Below are 15896 nucleotides of genomic sequence, written 5' to 3'. Positions count from 1 at the left end.
TGAGTTAAAGTGCATGGGAGGGTGTGTGTAGGTTCTCTGCAAACACTACATTTTATATAAGGGACTTGAGCAACCTCAGATTTTGGCGTCCACCCGGGATCCTGGGCCCATCCTCCCTTGGGTACCAAGAGATGACTGTGTGTATCATGAAGTAAGCACCTCTCATAGAAACCATAATAACTGTGTCTTCTACCTGCCGAATCCCTCAAAAGAAAACCAGCAATTGCACAACATGGAGACTAACGTCATATTATTATTACATGTGTAATTGACATGCGAACATATGTGTACCTTGAGAATTATGGTCTTCTCCTGGCGGGTGATGTTGACGCTGTGGGGCTGTCCGTTGGCCATGTTTCTGTGGTCTACATCAATGTTATAAGGCTCTCGGGTCCCTCCCAGGTTGTACCGAATCTGCAGGCCTCCTATAGAAAAAAGAAAGAAACCCCAGTCACTATTTGCTCTGTATTTAATTTCTTTCTTTCTTTGGAGGGCTACTGGAGATTGAGCTCAGGAACATTCTACCTCCAAACTACACTCCCAGCCTGATTTTAATTTTATTTGGAAACAGAGTCTTTCTAGGTTGATGAAAGTCTTACTCATTGATGAGGCTGTCCTCAAACCTGCAATCCCCCTGTCTCAGCCTCCCAAGTGCTGGGATTACAAGCATGCACCACCGCACCTGGCTGTCTGTATTTCATTTTGATGCCACCCTCTCATGCCCATAGCTTAGGGTTCATTTAAACTCTGTTCCCTCCTTTGACGTCCATTGAGAACCACCTCAGCTTTGAATCTGGATTCACTGTTTCAGTGCCTACCAGTATACAAGGGTTAACAGCACAGGTTCACGGGTGTTTACAACCTGGCAACAATCAACCTTGGTGCCCATTATGGCCAAGTTGAAGCAGCAAATGGTCTAAATGTTTCAAGTTGGGCTCCTGCCTGGAAATGAAGAATGAGAACATATACAATATAAGACTGTAGAGACACCTGGGAGCCCACAAAATATTATGTGAAATAAAAAATAAATGTCGACTGCAGGGAAGGTCTCACTCCATCAGTAAAGGATTGGCCTAGAAACACATCATGAATGAATATTCGGTATGAAAAATAAACATGATTTGCAAAGATAAATACATGGGACTTGGGGTTGCCTCACTGAGACAGAGAAAATAAAGTGATAGATTTCATTTTAGGTTAGAGATTGGCCAAATGCAAATTAAAGAAGAGGATGTGTGTTCTACGTGCCCCTAGTCCCCTCGATGGCACTTCACTTTTCCTCTCCAACTTTTGCTTTCTCTTTGCTTTTTCTCAACAATTACAAATGACATCCAAAAAGGCAACTATGACATCATGAATCCAATTTTTAACTCATCCGCATAGCAAGAGTCACTCTTCTTTCTGTTTTTTCTTTTCTTGTGGTACTGGGGATGGGACCCCGGGCCATTCTACCTCTGAGCTACACTCCCAGCCCTCTTTTGCTCTCTATTTTGAAACAGAGTCTAAGTTGTAGAGGGTTGTAGAGGGCCTCCGTCCTTCAAACCTGTGATCCTCCTGTCTCAGCCTCCCAAGTACTGGAATTATAAGCATGCTCCACCATGCCTGGCTTCAATCTTATTTCTTATTTGTGATTTTTGAAGAACACTAAATTTTTATTTCATTTAATTTTTAATTTCTTTTTATATTCAAATTGGAATTTTCACACTGTTAATCAGGTTTGATCAAAAACAGAAGCAGGAACCTAGCAAGAGTCTGATCAACTATAAACCTCCTGACGGATTGTTGCTTCTCCCATTTTCCCTCTAGAGAAATGAGACCGATCTTCTGATGCTTAAGCTGTAAGGTCCAACGCGATCATCAAAACAGAGAAAGCAAACAAAAAGAAAAGCAAATAGAATAATGCCACCCCAAATCCCACTATGCAGAGATAACTACTCTCAACCTCTTGGCAGTCTCTTCCACCACACAAATCTCAGGCACATGTATGCACACGCACAACTAAAGGCAGTGCTTCCTAAGTGTTGCCTTTCCTCATTTAGGTCTTCTAGAATCACACATGCCATTTAAAACACAGCACCATGCTCCTGGAGCTGTAAGAAACATTTGTTCAGGTAATCAAGAATTAACTGTGTAGCCGGTCATGGTGGTGCACGCTTGTGATCCCAGCATTCGGGAGACTAAGACACGAAGACTGTGGTTCGCCGACAGCCTCAGCTACTTAGTGAGGCCCTTTGCAACTCAGAGAGATGCTGTTTCAAAATAAAGAATAAAAAAAAATATGGCTAGAGGTGTAGCTCAAAGGTAGAAGGGCCCTGGGTTCCATCCCCAGCGCTACAAAAACAATAAAAAGAATTAATGGAATTAAGTATGGAATTAAGTCTTCCATACTTTTGCTTTCTGGACAAAATTCAACAAAACTTCACTATTTTTAAATTTCACAGTAGTAAGTGTGTGTGTGTGTGTGTGTGGTAATGGGGACTGAATCCAGCAGTATTCTACTTCTTAACTACAACACTAGCCCTTCTAAATTTTTTTCTTCTGTTTTTGACGCTGGTCTCACTAGGTTGCTGAGATTGCCCCCACACCCGAGATCTTTCTGTCTCAGCCTTCCAAGTACTGGGATTACAGGCATGCACCGCCATGCCCAGCCTCAGCATCTTATCTTAGGTGTCTTTGCTTATAACATTTCTACCAAGCACAGTTGACTTTATTCTCTTAAATGCTAAATCCACCCATTCTTCTCCATCTTATTAACCACGGCACTCCTATTGCGGGGGACGTGTAGGTGCGCTGTGCGTAGAGTACCTTCCCTATTTCCCGTGAGCCTCCAGCCTCACTTCCATCTTCTTGGCTCCCCTGGGCTGCTCTCTGGGGCCCCCAAGACCTCTGGAGGGGCATGCGCCACAGCGGTGTGCCTCTGTCCTGGAGACAAGGCTTTCTACACTCGGCTTTCCCTTCTTGATCCTCAACCCCACTTATGGACACCTTACTCCCTAAGCCCCCATGGCCCAGTCCTTAACACCCTCTCTTCAGTGTTCATCTGCCTCCACGGTGATCCTGTTCAGACTGTGAGTGGGGCGCACGCACACCAGACCCCCAGCTTAACTCCAGTCCTTCACAAGGTCCTTCCTTTTCTGTTTTATATTTTCCCCATAAAAGTTCTTACCTTACAACATACCATGTGTAGGCTATACTTAGTTGGCTCCTCTGTCTTCTGATTTCACTGTAGCCCCATGGGAGCGAGAAGTTTCGTCTATTCTCCTTTCCACTCTATGCTCAATATTTAGACTGCTAGCTGACCCACAGCAGGTGCTTAATAAATGTGTGTTGAGTACATTTGTGAAAGGATCTCCCTGCTTCTGTGCCTCCTTCTTCCCAGAGTTTTCTTGCAAGGTGCAAAGAGAGCTTTGCAAAATGCACAATTATCTCAGTGGTTTATTAAAAACCCTTAAAGCCTTTTGTTGTATACAGGATGATAACATCCTCAATATAGCTCGTGATGCCCTGACTTGAGTTCTGCTTGCTCCTTTATTTTCAAATCATCTCTCTCTCTGTCTCTCTCTTTCCTGCTTTTATATTCAACCTGGCTTGAACCCCCTCCTATTCTCTAGAAAATTCCATTCTCCTCTCACCTCAGGGCCATGAAAGACGCTGTTTCCCCATCCCGGGCGCCTCTCCACCCACTCTTCGGCATCTTCCCGGAGTTTCCTTTACCCTAACAGCATTAAAAGTAATCACTATTGGCAAGTGAAGGCAATGATTAGGCAGGTGTTTGGCAACACGCGGAACCAACGAGCCAGCTGTCTTGGGTTTTCACTTCTGACGCCCGGGCATCATATAATGACAGGCAGGTTTGTCAAACACGCGGCTGCATTGATTCATCATCTACTTTCTTCCTCGGAACACACTTCTTTAGGGCCTCTACAAAGCACAGCTTTTCTCAAAGTCGGAAAGGGAGCTGTCTGGTTATGCTGTGGAGTTCCCTTCTAATGCAGATAACCGCCCCTGAGCCCCCAGTGCTGGCCAGGTGCTGTGCATGGATCTGGGGATACAGAGGTAAGTAAAAGGAGGCTCTGACGATTACAAAAGCCTGGACATACACCTCTCCGCTGCCTCCTTGTCAGAGGTCCTCTTCTGTTCTCCAGTTCTATTAACATCAGAATTAAGCCAGGTATGATGGTGCACACCTGCAATCCCAGCTACTCAGGAGGATGCGGCAGGAGGATTGCCAGCTCAAGGCCAGCCCGAGAGGTGGAATTCCCCTGGACCGCATCCCCAGTACCACACATACAGATACACACACACACACACGCACGCACACACACACACACACAACACACAAAGAGGGGGAGGGCTGGGAATGCAGCTCAATGGTAGACTGGTTGCCTAGCATGCATGGCCCCGTGATCAGTCCCCAGTATGAAAAAAAAAAATTTTAAGTTGTTTTCATTATTTTTCTTTTCTAGCTTTCTCGGGCTTTGTAAGTGGGATTTAAAATTCGTATAAGTGCTTCACATAATAGCAACAGAAATTATTTGCTTTGAGGAAAACGATGAGTTGGAACTTTAAATTTATATATAGTGAATATCTATAAACAACAATGGAAATATTCTTGAATAATGAAATTTAAATGATATATTTATTCCTTTCAAATAACAGCAGAAGAGGACCACTAAATGATAGTGGGGAGAATGTTAATATTTGCCCATTAAAGTAAAATATTATTTAAATGGAGAGATACTTCACTCCTTCTGTCTCTTGTTCATCTCCCTGGAGAATTAATGGCGTTATAAGGGACTGCTCTTTTATTGGCTGCAGCAAATAACGTGCTTAACAGATTTATTCTCTCCTGGCCATCATCATTATCATCAGCAAACACTTACAGGGGCACCTACTGCAGGCAGGAGATGTAGTGCTGGGAGCTTTTCATCTCTCCAGGAAGACAGGGCATATTTATAACACAGACAGATAACAATACAGTACATTAAGTGCCAAACAAATGACATTGAAAATAAGTGTAATTGGAGTTTGAAGGCAAGAGAAGTCACTGGAAGGAGGAGAGACTTGCTCTGGGCCTAGAGGGCGGGTATCGAGGTGAGGGTGTCCAGGTATGAAGGGCTGTGGGCGTGAGGGGGGACACAGAGTGTTTGGGGAGCAGGGATTCCTTGACAATGAAGAGTAGAGGATGCTCAATACGTGGCAAGGTGCAGACCAAACCAGTGTGCTCTGGTCATTACTCAGCCTTCTCTATTGTCTTGACGCGTCTGTGCTATGTAGCACCTAAGACACAGTAACTCATTGGAGCTTTACCATCATCCAGTGAGGAAGACACTGTTTTATAGACTGGGAAACTGAGGTATGGGCTGCTCACTGATTGTTCAGGGGACTGGAAAAAGGCAGAATTCAAAACCAGAGAGTCCTGGTTCTTTTCCACGAGGCCAGTGGGTATTGACTGCAAGGCTGTGGGATTTGGGGTTCCACCCATTCTCCCTGATGGCCAAGTGTTTTAAAGCATTGAGTTCTATAATATCCCCACTAAACAACGCCCACAGAAAGGAGAACTTCTCTGGCTGTGCTGGGAGTAGAGAGATGGACCAGGGCAGAGCCTCCCAGTGATATGTTGTCTCTCCAATGGGTAACGGGGTGCTGGGAACAAGTGTCCCTTCGTGGCAGCAGATCTGTGGGAGGCAGGGCAGCCGGAGGCTCCTGGGGGCGGCCTTCCAACACAGCCCTACCCATTCGCCCACGCACCATTCAGGTAGAACCCTTCTCTGTGGTCCCATGGCATGAGCAATATTGGGAAATGCTGAACTAGAAGATGTCTATCCTGGTCGTGGGCAAGGGTTGGGAGCAAGAGGACAGTAGAGGGCAGAGCTGCAAGACCTGTCTGCCTGGATAGCCCAAGGTGGAGCCTTGTAAATGGGAATTATATATATGAAAGCATCTCATATTTATGTATTGTAGTTAATTTTTAATTTTTTTGTGCTACTAGGGATTGACTTCAAGGACATTCCACCTCTGAGCTATACCCACAGCCCTATTTTATTTTATTTTGAAACAGGGTCTTGCTAAGTTGCCGAGAGCCTCACTAAATTTCTAAGGCTAACAGTGAACCTGCAATCCTCCTGTCTCAGCCTCCCAAGTACTGAAATTACAGGTGTGTGCCACCACACTGGGCTATAATATAGTTCTTGAAAAAAACACGACACGAGTTATCAATGTTATTAGTATAAAATGCTCAACTGAAAAGCTGTTTCCTGGCTTTTACGCAGAGATATGAAGTTCAAAGAAGTTAGGCAACTTGCTCAACATCTTCTGGGGAAAAAAAAAAAACACGCTAGGAAGAGTTCATACTCTTACTAGAACATTCTGCCTGCCCACCATGAAATGGCAGAAGATGGCTCCCCTCGTCCTTACCAGTGGGTTTGACAAGAACTGCCAAGAAGTCTGTGGTGAGAGAGCTGACGTAGAGGAGGATGCCCGGCGCCTTGGTGGTGCTGAAGCTGAACAGGACGTGCTCCTGGGCCAGGTCTGGGGCCGAGTGCTGCTGGTCTGGAGAGTTCTCTGCTCTGCTGGCCGAGTCTTTGGCACCGACGGTGGGGACCTGGAAGTTATACCGTAGCCACATCCCCTCTTCAAAAAATGCGCCGACATCTGTCGAAAAGGCAAGACAAAACTGAAAAATCAGATGAGGTCTGATGGTGACATGGACAACATTTTAAACCTGGGTGGACTGCTGATTTGATAAAACAAGACACTGAGGGGAGATAGTAGCCCCAGAAAGAGGTCGGTCGGACTGAGTAAACTTCTATAAAGACAAATGCTATTCCAACAACACAGATACACTCCTGAAAATTAGAAACCAACAAATAAAAGAGAATATAATAGAGTATGGAAACCTGTAAAATTTAAAAATTGTAATAATTGGGAGACTGAGACAGGAGGATCGTGGTTCAAGGACAGTCTCGGCCACTTAGTGAGACCCTTTGCAATTCAGTGAGACCCTGTTTCAAAGTAAAAATAAAACAATAGGGCTGGGGATGTAGCTCAGAGATGGAATGCCCCTGGGTTCCATCCTCAGTACCACAAAAAAATGTAATAAAAATTAAACAAATGAAAGTATACCAGTAAGCGAGTTCATGTACAGCACTCAGAACCAAAACCTAAATTTTAGGTCAAGGCATAAGCTGAAGACAAAAGGCAGAACTTTACCTTAAGTCCCTGATTTAAGGAGCCCATCAGAGCATTCTCTTCAAGAATGTATTAGATTGGGGCATTCACAGAGAAGAGCCCATGATCAACCCAAGGACTTGTGAGACTTTGTGCCCAGGGTTTCAACTCACAAGATGTGAAATGAGAGAGAACTGGATTCAAATCTGGGGTTAATTCGCTGTGCAGCCTTAGGGGAAGAGACTTCTCCAACTGACCGAGGCCTTGCAGCACATAGACACGCTGGGTAGAGAGACCTGCGGTCTGAGGCCGTGCCACCGTGACAAAACGCACGTGCACCTTCGACGTCTGTCACTCTCTTGGGGCTGCTGAGGCGCCTACTGCGTTTTTGACTAGTGAGACAGACACAGGTGACCTGATATCCCTAGTTCTGAGTCTGTGGGACAGATGGACGCCCCTAAGACTGGGCTCTGGAATCCTGCCTAACAGAGCTGGGGACACAGAACAGGCTATCCTGAGCCAATAAACCCTGAGGAGTTCGCTTTGCCACGGAAAGCTTCTACCAGAGGGCGTGGGCTGCATCCTCTGAGAACAGGTTGGGGGCTGTGGGAGAGAAGTGGTGGATGTGGGGCTTAGGAGGAGAAGAGGGGGAGGCCAGAGGTTTCAAACAAATCAGAGGCGGGCAGACAGAGGAGATGAACAGATAGGACATCAGGTACTTGAAACTCAGGACTGAGAGTCTGGGGAGAAAGGGGCCTGGGAAGCAGGAGCACATCGAGCAGGGGAACCTCCAAGACCCTCAGGTTCCTAAGTGACAGGTGCAGCCCATCCCCCAGGCTTCCCACCTCCAGAGCCAGAGCCAGAGCCAGAGCCAGAGCCAGAGCCAGAGAGAGCAGAACTGACAGTTTTTGGCCTATCTGTGTGGGAGCCTGCTAACATGCTCACCCCCAGGCCAGTCCTAGAACTCAGCTCAGTTTCTGCCCCCAACCAGCACTTTTAACAGGTTCTCTGGTGATGCAGCTGGGAGGACGAGGGAGGATGGTTACCAGATGGAGCAGGTAGCTGGGCAGGCTCTGCCGGAGCCAGATACTTTGCACTTAGCAGCTCAACTGAAGACAGCCATTCCAAGGCCTGTCATGAAGGAAAATTCAGAAACCTACAGAATTTTAGATAAACAAACCCCAAAATATGCTTCGGAGAATGCTTTTGGTGTGCTGTCTAGTCATCATTAGAAAGCGTTATGCATTGATGTCAGCTTTGGAGGAAGGGACATCTCAGACTTAAATGTATTACTCTGAGACCACATCATAAACCAACTGTTAAACCCAGGCCCAGGAGTGCTGTAAATCATCGCTGCGGTTCCAGGTGGCAGATTTACAGCTGTCATTTCAGCGTTTCAGATCATTTTAAAGAAATGCCAAATCAGATTACTGTATTATCTTTTAGGAAGTTATATCTCTATCCTTTCTAAATGAAGAAGTAAAATAACGCTAATTAAGCTAGCCCCAAATAACATCATTTCCCTCATGAGATTATCAAAAAGTATTGATTTAGAATGCTTGATTTAAGGGTTTTATACTAATAAGACATGCTCTAAGTTTTATAATATTTATTTTTACAGAAAGATGATTTTGGTTGTAATCATTTTTGTAAATTTTAGATGTATTTCAAGATATGTTTTAAAAGATATTTGTTGAATGACATATTTCTCAAAATGTTAAAATATATTATGCCATTTATAGACTTTGGATCATAAAGGTGACAGTAATCTTAAAATATACAAGAGACCTTACATTAACTATTTTTTGGTTCTTAGCCCTGAACTTGTGTAAATTAACCCTGATGGAGGAAAATAAATTTGCAAATGTTGGCAATAAAATTCACAAATTATTTGTCCTAGAATAATACCAGAAAGATATTCATCCCCTTGTCTAACCAAATCCCCAAGGTTTACAGAAGAACCATAAAAAAAAAAAAAAACCTAAACACGAAAAACAAAAAGCTAAACAAGTCAGTTAACACTCAGGCCTATAATTAAATTTCTCCTCATCTTTTCTTCCTCAGGTTAAGTCCCTTTTGCCTTCATACTTAGGATACAGTTGGTAACCTATATTTAAAAACTGACACGATTCTTTTGTGCTCTAACTTCCCTGGGGACCCAGAATAGAAAATACCCCAATCACGAGTGGGCTCTTCTCCAAAAGTTTATTTCAAAGTCAGTAACTCGCAACTTGAAAATATTTCCCCACAGATTTGATGGTGTAAATGATGGTAGCTTTGCCAGGAGAGTCTACAAAAGCTGAGCCACAGTGGATGTGTAATAAGAGATACTTGAAGAATGCTACCGTGTGTTAGTAATTAAAACAGAAAAGCAACAAGAGACGTTAAAGTTCATCCCGGATGTAAGAACTCCAGGGAACCCTTCCCACAAGGATATCGTCTAACGGACCCAGGGGTATGTGGGTAGATGCTGAATGACTGGCTCCGTGGGAGAGAGAAGACCTCATTTAGTAGTTCTTGCTGATTTCCATGGTGTAAATACTGCTACCACATTTGATTTCAAGCTGCCAACATGGCAACACTAAATGAGAGGTCACCTAGACTGTATACTAGATCTGGCACACAATCTCTCCATACATGGTCACCAGCCACTGAGGTCTGCCACATTTATTGAACTCTGTTGTGGTGAGTTGAGTATCCTCTTTTTGGGTATCCTTCTTTTTACTCTCTGCTATAAACAAAGCCTTAATATGTGTTTCCTCTTTCCTGCCTCTCCAATCCCTCCTTTACCACTTCCCAGCTATCTGTCCCAGATCTGTCCCAGACCATGGAAACTCTGGGCAGCTTCTGCTGAAGTCTGAGAGGCTCTCCTGGGAAGCAGAGGCCGCAGCGGGGGCCGCACAGGCCTGAGCCTCAGCCTCAGGACATGAAACTCTTTCATGGCTGATGTCCGCTGCCCACAGTGATTGTTCTCATTAGCTGCTTTTTAATTAGTTATCAAGTAAAAGACTCAAGTGACTCTCATGGCGCCCTGCTCGTGGAGACTCTGGACGTCACCTCTGCATGCAGCCTGACTCTCATGGCGCCCTGCTCGTGGAGACCCTGGACGTCACCTCTGCATGCAGCCTGACTCTCATGGCGCCCTGCTCGTGGAGACCCTGGACGTCACCTCTGCATGCAGCCTGACTCTGTGGTAGGCTTGGTTCTTCCCAGGTTGACTTGAGAGGCGCGGCCCTGTCTAAGCTTGTTTAGACAAAGTTCTCCTAAGGTCCCGATGTCTTGAAACACCACCAATTTCTCTCCTGGTTTTATGTGAATAAAATCTGCTTCCCCTCCCCAAGTGGACCGCTCAATTTCCCTCTGGATTCTTTTTTTCTGTTTGTTTGATGTTTCCTTCAATTTCTTATAATCATTTTGGACTAACAACATTGGATGTGGGATGGGTTCACGTTCACCTCTACCAGTTCTGTGTCCTCAGGTGAATAGATACCTATCATAACCAATTTCCTACCGTTTTCTCTAAAGGCCCAGCCATTTCCAGGACAATTTCTGTGTAATAAGCTTTACGGGTTGGAATCTATACAAGGGAGGAAAAGTACCAAGGACAAATTTTTCAAGTTGAGCCTGGATAGCAGGTGCTGCCCATATTATTTTAAACACATCAGCGAGCTGTGACTTGGGCCTATGGGAGCCAGGGGGACTTCTTCAGCGAGGTTAAAGAACAGCAGCTCCAAAAAACCTTCATAGCACCTCAAATAGGAAGACACTGCGCATCTAGAACTTCCAGGGTCAGGTTCCCAAAGCTGCCTGGGTGAGCCTCACTATGGAGATGGATAAGTTAGTGTTCTGAGAAAGCAACCGAGACTAGGTGTCGCCATAGAAACCTCATCTGAGAATCTAAGCAGGGATTAATGGGGTGCATTTGGAGCCAGGAATCAAAAGATGTGGGTTTTAGTCTTGGCTGTGTGACCTTGGTTGGGCAAATCCTTTAATTGCTACAGGCTTTAAATCATTCCCATCTTAAATGCACTGTCCCTTGAACCTATACCTGCCTCTGGTCAGACTTTTTCATTTCTTCTTTCAAATACAGGAAGTGCTTTCTATGAGCTACGAGAGATTCAGCAGGGAATTGATTACCTTTAAAGTAATAACTGGAAGCCGGGCATGGTGGTGCATGTTTGTAAGCCCGGTACTTGGGAGACTGAGGTAAGGGAATGAATGGCAGGTTCACAGCCAGCTTCTGCAGCTCAGCGAGACCCTGTTTCAAAATAAAAGAACGAAATAGGGCTGAGGGTGTAGCTCAGAGGCAGAATGCCCCTGGGTTCCTTTCTCAGCAACACACACACACACACACACACACACACACACACACACACACACGCACGCGCGCACACACACAAATACACTATAAAAATAAAGTAATAACTCAAGGAAAGTAAGATTTAACTGGTGCTAGGGGTAAAGAAAGAAAGAAAGAAAGAAAGAAAGAAAGAAAGAGAAGAGATCATGTTCAAAAGGGTAGGAGGTAGGGCCAGAGGGAGGCACAGCGTTTGAGGATTTGGGTCTTTACATGAAAAGCAGTGTGTTACATGAAAACCCCCTGAAGGGCTTTCGGCAAAGGGGCTATAATCTGACTTTCACTTTTAAAAGGACATTCTGACTGTAATTTTGTGAATGGATTGAGGGAAAGGACCACTGAAGAGGCCATTGCAGTGGACAGAGTGGGCGGGATGGTGGTTTGGGTGAGTGTGTAGAAGGAAGAGACGTTTAGGGGCAGCACGAACAGAACTTGATGGCGGTTAAGAAGTGGGGAGCTGAGGGAAGGAACACGAAGGATGGCCCCTGGCTTTCCAGAGGGAAGGCGGTGACAGTCCCCGATCAGGAGAGCATACACGTGTCCTGCTGGAGTTGAAGATAGGGTTGACTGTGTCAGGGATTTAGCTTGGAACAGGTAAAATTCGAGGTGCCTTTGACTCTGGGAAATGGAGAAATGTCAAAGACACCTGAGCTAGAAACAGGCACTTTTTGAGTCATCCTTAGAGACACTAGTAACATCGCTGGCAGGGGTGGGATCTCTAGGGTAAATGTATATCAAGAGAGAAGAAAGGGAGGATCAGGGCTGCGGCTGCACAAGTCAACATTGTCTGGGTGCGGGTTTGGGGATGAGCTTGCAAATGAGGGGAAAGGAAGGAACAGGAAAAATAAGGGAGCCACCCGAAATGTGAGCTATTCTAGAAAGCAGGGGCAGAGTCTGGGTCAGCAGGCTACAAGGCTGTTTAGAGATCCCGTCTGAGGAAACATTCTAGCAGCAATCTGTCTCCATTTTCCCTTCCTGGATCCATGGCATTAACTGTCTTCATTCACCGACATGACCACTGCTCTGGCTGAGATCTCCTGGCCTTTGGGATTACCAGAGGGAAAGAGCCTTCCTCCCCAGGGGAAGGACCACTCCTGCCCTTTGGAGGTCTTGTCATTGGTTTTCCTTTGATTTCTTCCCACTCTTCCTTATCGGTCCTCTTCACTGGGTCTTAATCTTCCACCTACCCTAAAAATGTTGGTGCTCTGAGAATTTCCTTCAGCTGTCATCTCTATGTTTTAAACCTACTTCTTGGGTGAGCCTTGTCTTCTCTGTTCCCGACCCGCAGCCTCCTGTTGGAAAACTACAACTCTCTCCCCTCGGGCGGCTCTTAATAGCAGAGTCCATCCATTTCTGAAAGTTTCTTACTCTTCCTAAATCTTCTAGTTTGGTAAATGACACCCCATCTGCCTGGTCACTCAAAGGCAGAAAATCCAGGTCACCCTGAACTCCCCTAACCATCTTTCAATCTGTTCCCTCCTTGGCATCTTCCTGCCAGGCCTCCAGTTCAGGTGCTCAGGTCTTACCCTAACAATTGCATTGACTTCCCAAGGGGTGTTCTCTCATGGTATTGCCTGTTCTCACCCCTCCTTCGCCATCTTTCAGTGATGGTCCTTGTACAGTGGTCTGAGCATGTTATTGATAAACTAAAAATTCATCTTTCTCTCACTTTTTCAATTTTTTTTTGCAGCACTGGGGAATGAACCCAAGGGCATTCTATCTCTAAGCTACACCCCCAGCCCTCTTTTTTATCCTTTATTTTGAAACAGGGTCTCAGTAAATTGCAGAGGGCCTCGCTAAGCAGTTGAGGCTGATGCAAATCCTATCTCATCCTTTCAAGTTCTGGGATGACAAGCGTGTGCCGCCATGCCCTGCTTCATGCCTCTCCTTAAACGCTTGCATGTCATTCGGGAGGGAGGCGCATTGTATCCATGTAAGGTAAGAAAGTAAACGTTAATTATTGTTCCTCTCATTGAGGAGCTCCCGCATGCTGAGCCTCTACTTCCAGAATGACGAGAGGTCCTCCCTCCACTCATAGTCTGGGCCGTGCCTTTCCCGACTCCACTCCCATCTCCTCCACACACTCTGCATGTGGTCCAGCCAGCCTGGGCATGTGAGCATCCTACTTCTGCTTCCTTCCCATCCCCCACCTGCCCTTCTCCTTCACTCTTCATTTGCTCCAAGCTCCCTCTCCTCCCCCCGGAGTCTCATGTAGTGGGATGAGCACCTCCTCAAGTGCCCCAGAGCTCTGTGTGATAGCTTTACTCCAACAAGTACAGCCTGACTTTTGGTTAGTAAATGTGTCTTGGAATCCTGCTGTATGCTGGGCCCACGCTGGCGACAAAGCCAAACAAGTGGACCTTTCCCTGAAAGTTCACAGCTGGGCAGGAGTGGAGTAAACACATCGTTAAGGTAGTGTGTGCGAGGCCTCTAGCAACGGAGAGGCAGGAGGAGAGAAGGCTGCACTGTGTGTGGGTGGGCTGTGGGAGTGCCCGGATTGCCCGGACAAGAGTGATGTTGAGTCCATACTGACAAATAAATCGGTTTCTGCAAGACAGACAGTGTGGACGAGGGGACTCTGAGCGTGGCAGCTGCACCCACACGGGCATGAAGGAGTGACACAGTGAGGTGTTCAGGACACTATAACCCCAAGCCGCTCAACCTTGGCCGTCCGTTTCAAAAAACCACATCTGGGGTAACCTCCCAGAATTCTGACTCAGCTGGTCAGGGGAGGGTTCTGCTCACAGGTGTATTTTAACCTTTCTTCAGATTCATCTGCTGTGCAGCTAGGAATGACAACTACTGCTCTAGGTGGACGGTGTAGCTTTATATTAAGTGTGGAGTGGTAGATAGCAGAAGGTACTGTTGGAATAGAAGGCAGGATTTGGGCCATTACAGGTTTTGAATTCTTATATTTTCAATTTTTAAGAGAACTCTAAGCCAGGTGTGGTGGCGCACGCTTGTCGTCCCAGGATTTGGGAGGCTGAGACAGGAGGATCGCAGTTTGTGGACAGCCTCAGCTACTTGGTGAGGCCCTCTGCAACTCAGTGAGACCTTGTTTCAAAATAAAGAATAAAAAATAGGGCTGGGGGTGTAGCTCGGAGGTAGAATGCCCCTGGGTTCCATCACCAGTACTGCAAAAAACAAAACAAAACAAAACAAAACCCTCTATACTTTGAAATAATTTTTGACTTACAGAATAGTTGTAACAATAGTATATATAACTCCTACATCCTTCATATCTAAATTCCCTAACTCTGAATATTTCACCATATTTGTTTTTTTCTCTCTCTAATAGTAAATTGAATAATGAGTAATATTTGATATTAAATATTTATAGTTTAAAACATTTAATATAATCAATATAGATATAATTAAACTAAAATTACATTTAATATATTACCTACAATATGATATATATAATATAAAGTTTGCAAACCATTTGAGAGCAAGTTGGAATCATGAAACCAATGTTAATAAATACTTCTCAAAAGAAAATTACAAATGTCCATAAATATATGAAAAAAGTTTCAAAATTTTTAGCAGTCAGGGAAATGCAAATCATAACCATAGTAAGATTACATCTCACTCCAGTATAATGGCAATCATTAAGAATACAAACAATACATGCTGATGAGGATGTGGGGAAAAAGAGATGCTTTTTTTTTTGTGGGTCTAGGGATGGAACCCAGAGACATTAGACCTCCGAGCTACACCCCCTGCCCAATTTTTTATTCCTTATTTTGAAACAGGGTCTCACTGAGTTGCAGAGGGCCTCACTAAGTAGCTGAGAACCGCAATCCTCCGGTCTCAGCCTTCCGAATGCTCGGATTACACGTGTGCGCCCCAAGGCTCGGCTAAGAAATGCTTTTTCGTTGTTGGCACGATTGTAAATCAGTACAGTCCCTATAGAGATCAGCATGGGAGTTTCTCAAAATATTAATGGAACTACCATCTGACCCAGCGATACCACTTCTCGGTATCTTTGCAAAAGAACTGAGATGAGAATACTATGGTGGTCCATGCCTACCTGTGTTTATAGCAGCACAAGTCACAAGAACTAAGGAACCAACATAGGTGTCCATCAACAGCTGGGTGGATAAAGAGAATGTGCCCTACACATACAAGGGAGTTTTACTCAGCCCTACAGAAGAGCAAAATTTCATCATTTGTAAAAAAATGCATGGAACAGGAGGACATCATGTTGAGTGAGGTCAGCCAGACTCAGAAAACAAAGGCCTCATGTTTTCTCTTAGATGTGGAAACTAGAGCAAAAAAAGGAAAAAATACTGAACTTCATGAAAAGGAGAGAGACCAGTAGAGTGGTAGAAGGGAACTGGGGAAGGCAGAAGGGAGAGAGGACAGGTTT

The 15896-nt window shown here is 45.1% G+C and overlaps 1 protein-coding gene across 1 annotated transcript in view; it reads right to left on the bottom strand.

The window, feature by feature from the left end:
* The window catches only part of CNTNAP2 (contactin associated protein 2), a gene marked incomplete at both ends in the record, with an annotated part of 1557236 nt that overhangs the window by 161799 nt on the left and 1379541 nt on the right, over positions 1-15896 (bottom strand). The window contains 2 exons of the mRNA XM_080701281.1: positions 292-425; positions 6418-6654. Coding sequence (XP_080557407.1) covers positions 292-425; positions 6418-6654 — 371 coding nt within the window. The remainder of the gene's footprint in view (positions 1-291; positions 426-6417; positions 6655-15896) is intronic.

Source organism: Muscardinus avellanarius (assembly GCF_963383645.1).
Source record: "Muscardinus avellanarius genome assembly, chromosome: 9".
In the NCBI taxonomy this organism is placed as follows: Eukaryota; Metazoa; Chordata; class Mammalia; order Rodentia; family Gliridae; genus Muscardinus; species Muscardinus avellanarius.
This window is presented reverse-complemented; position numbering and strand designations above follow the sequence as displayed.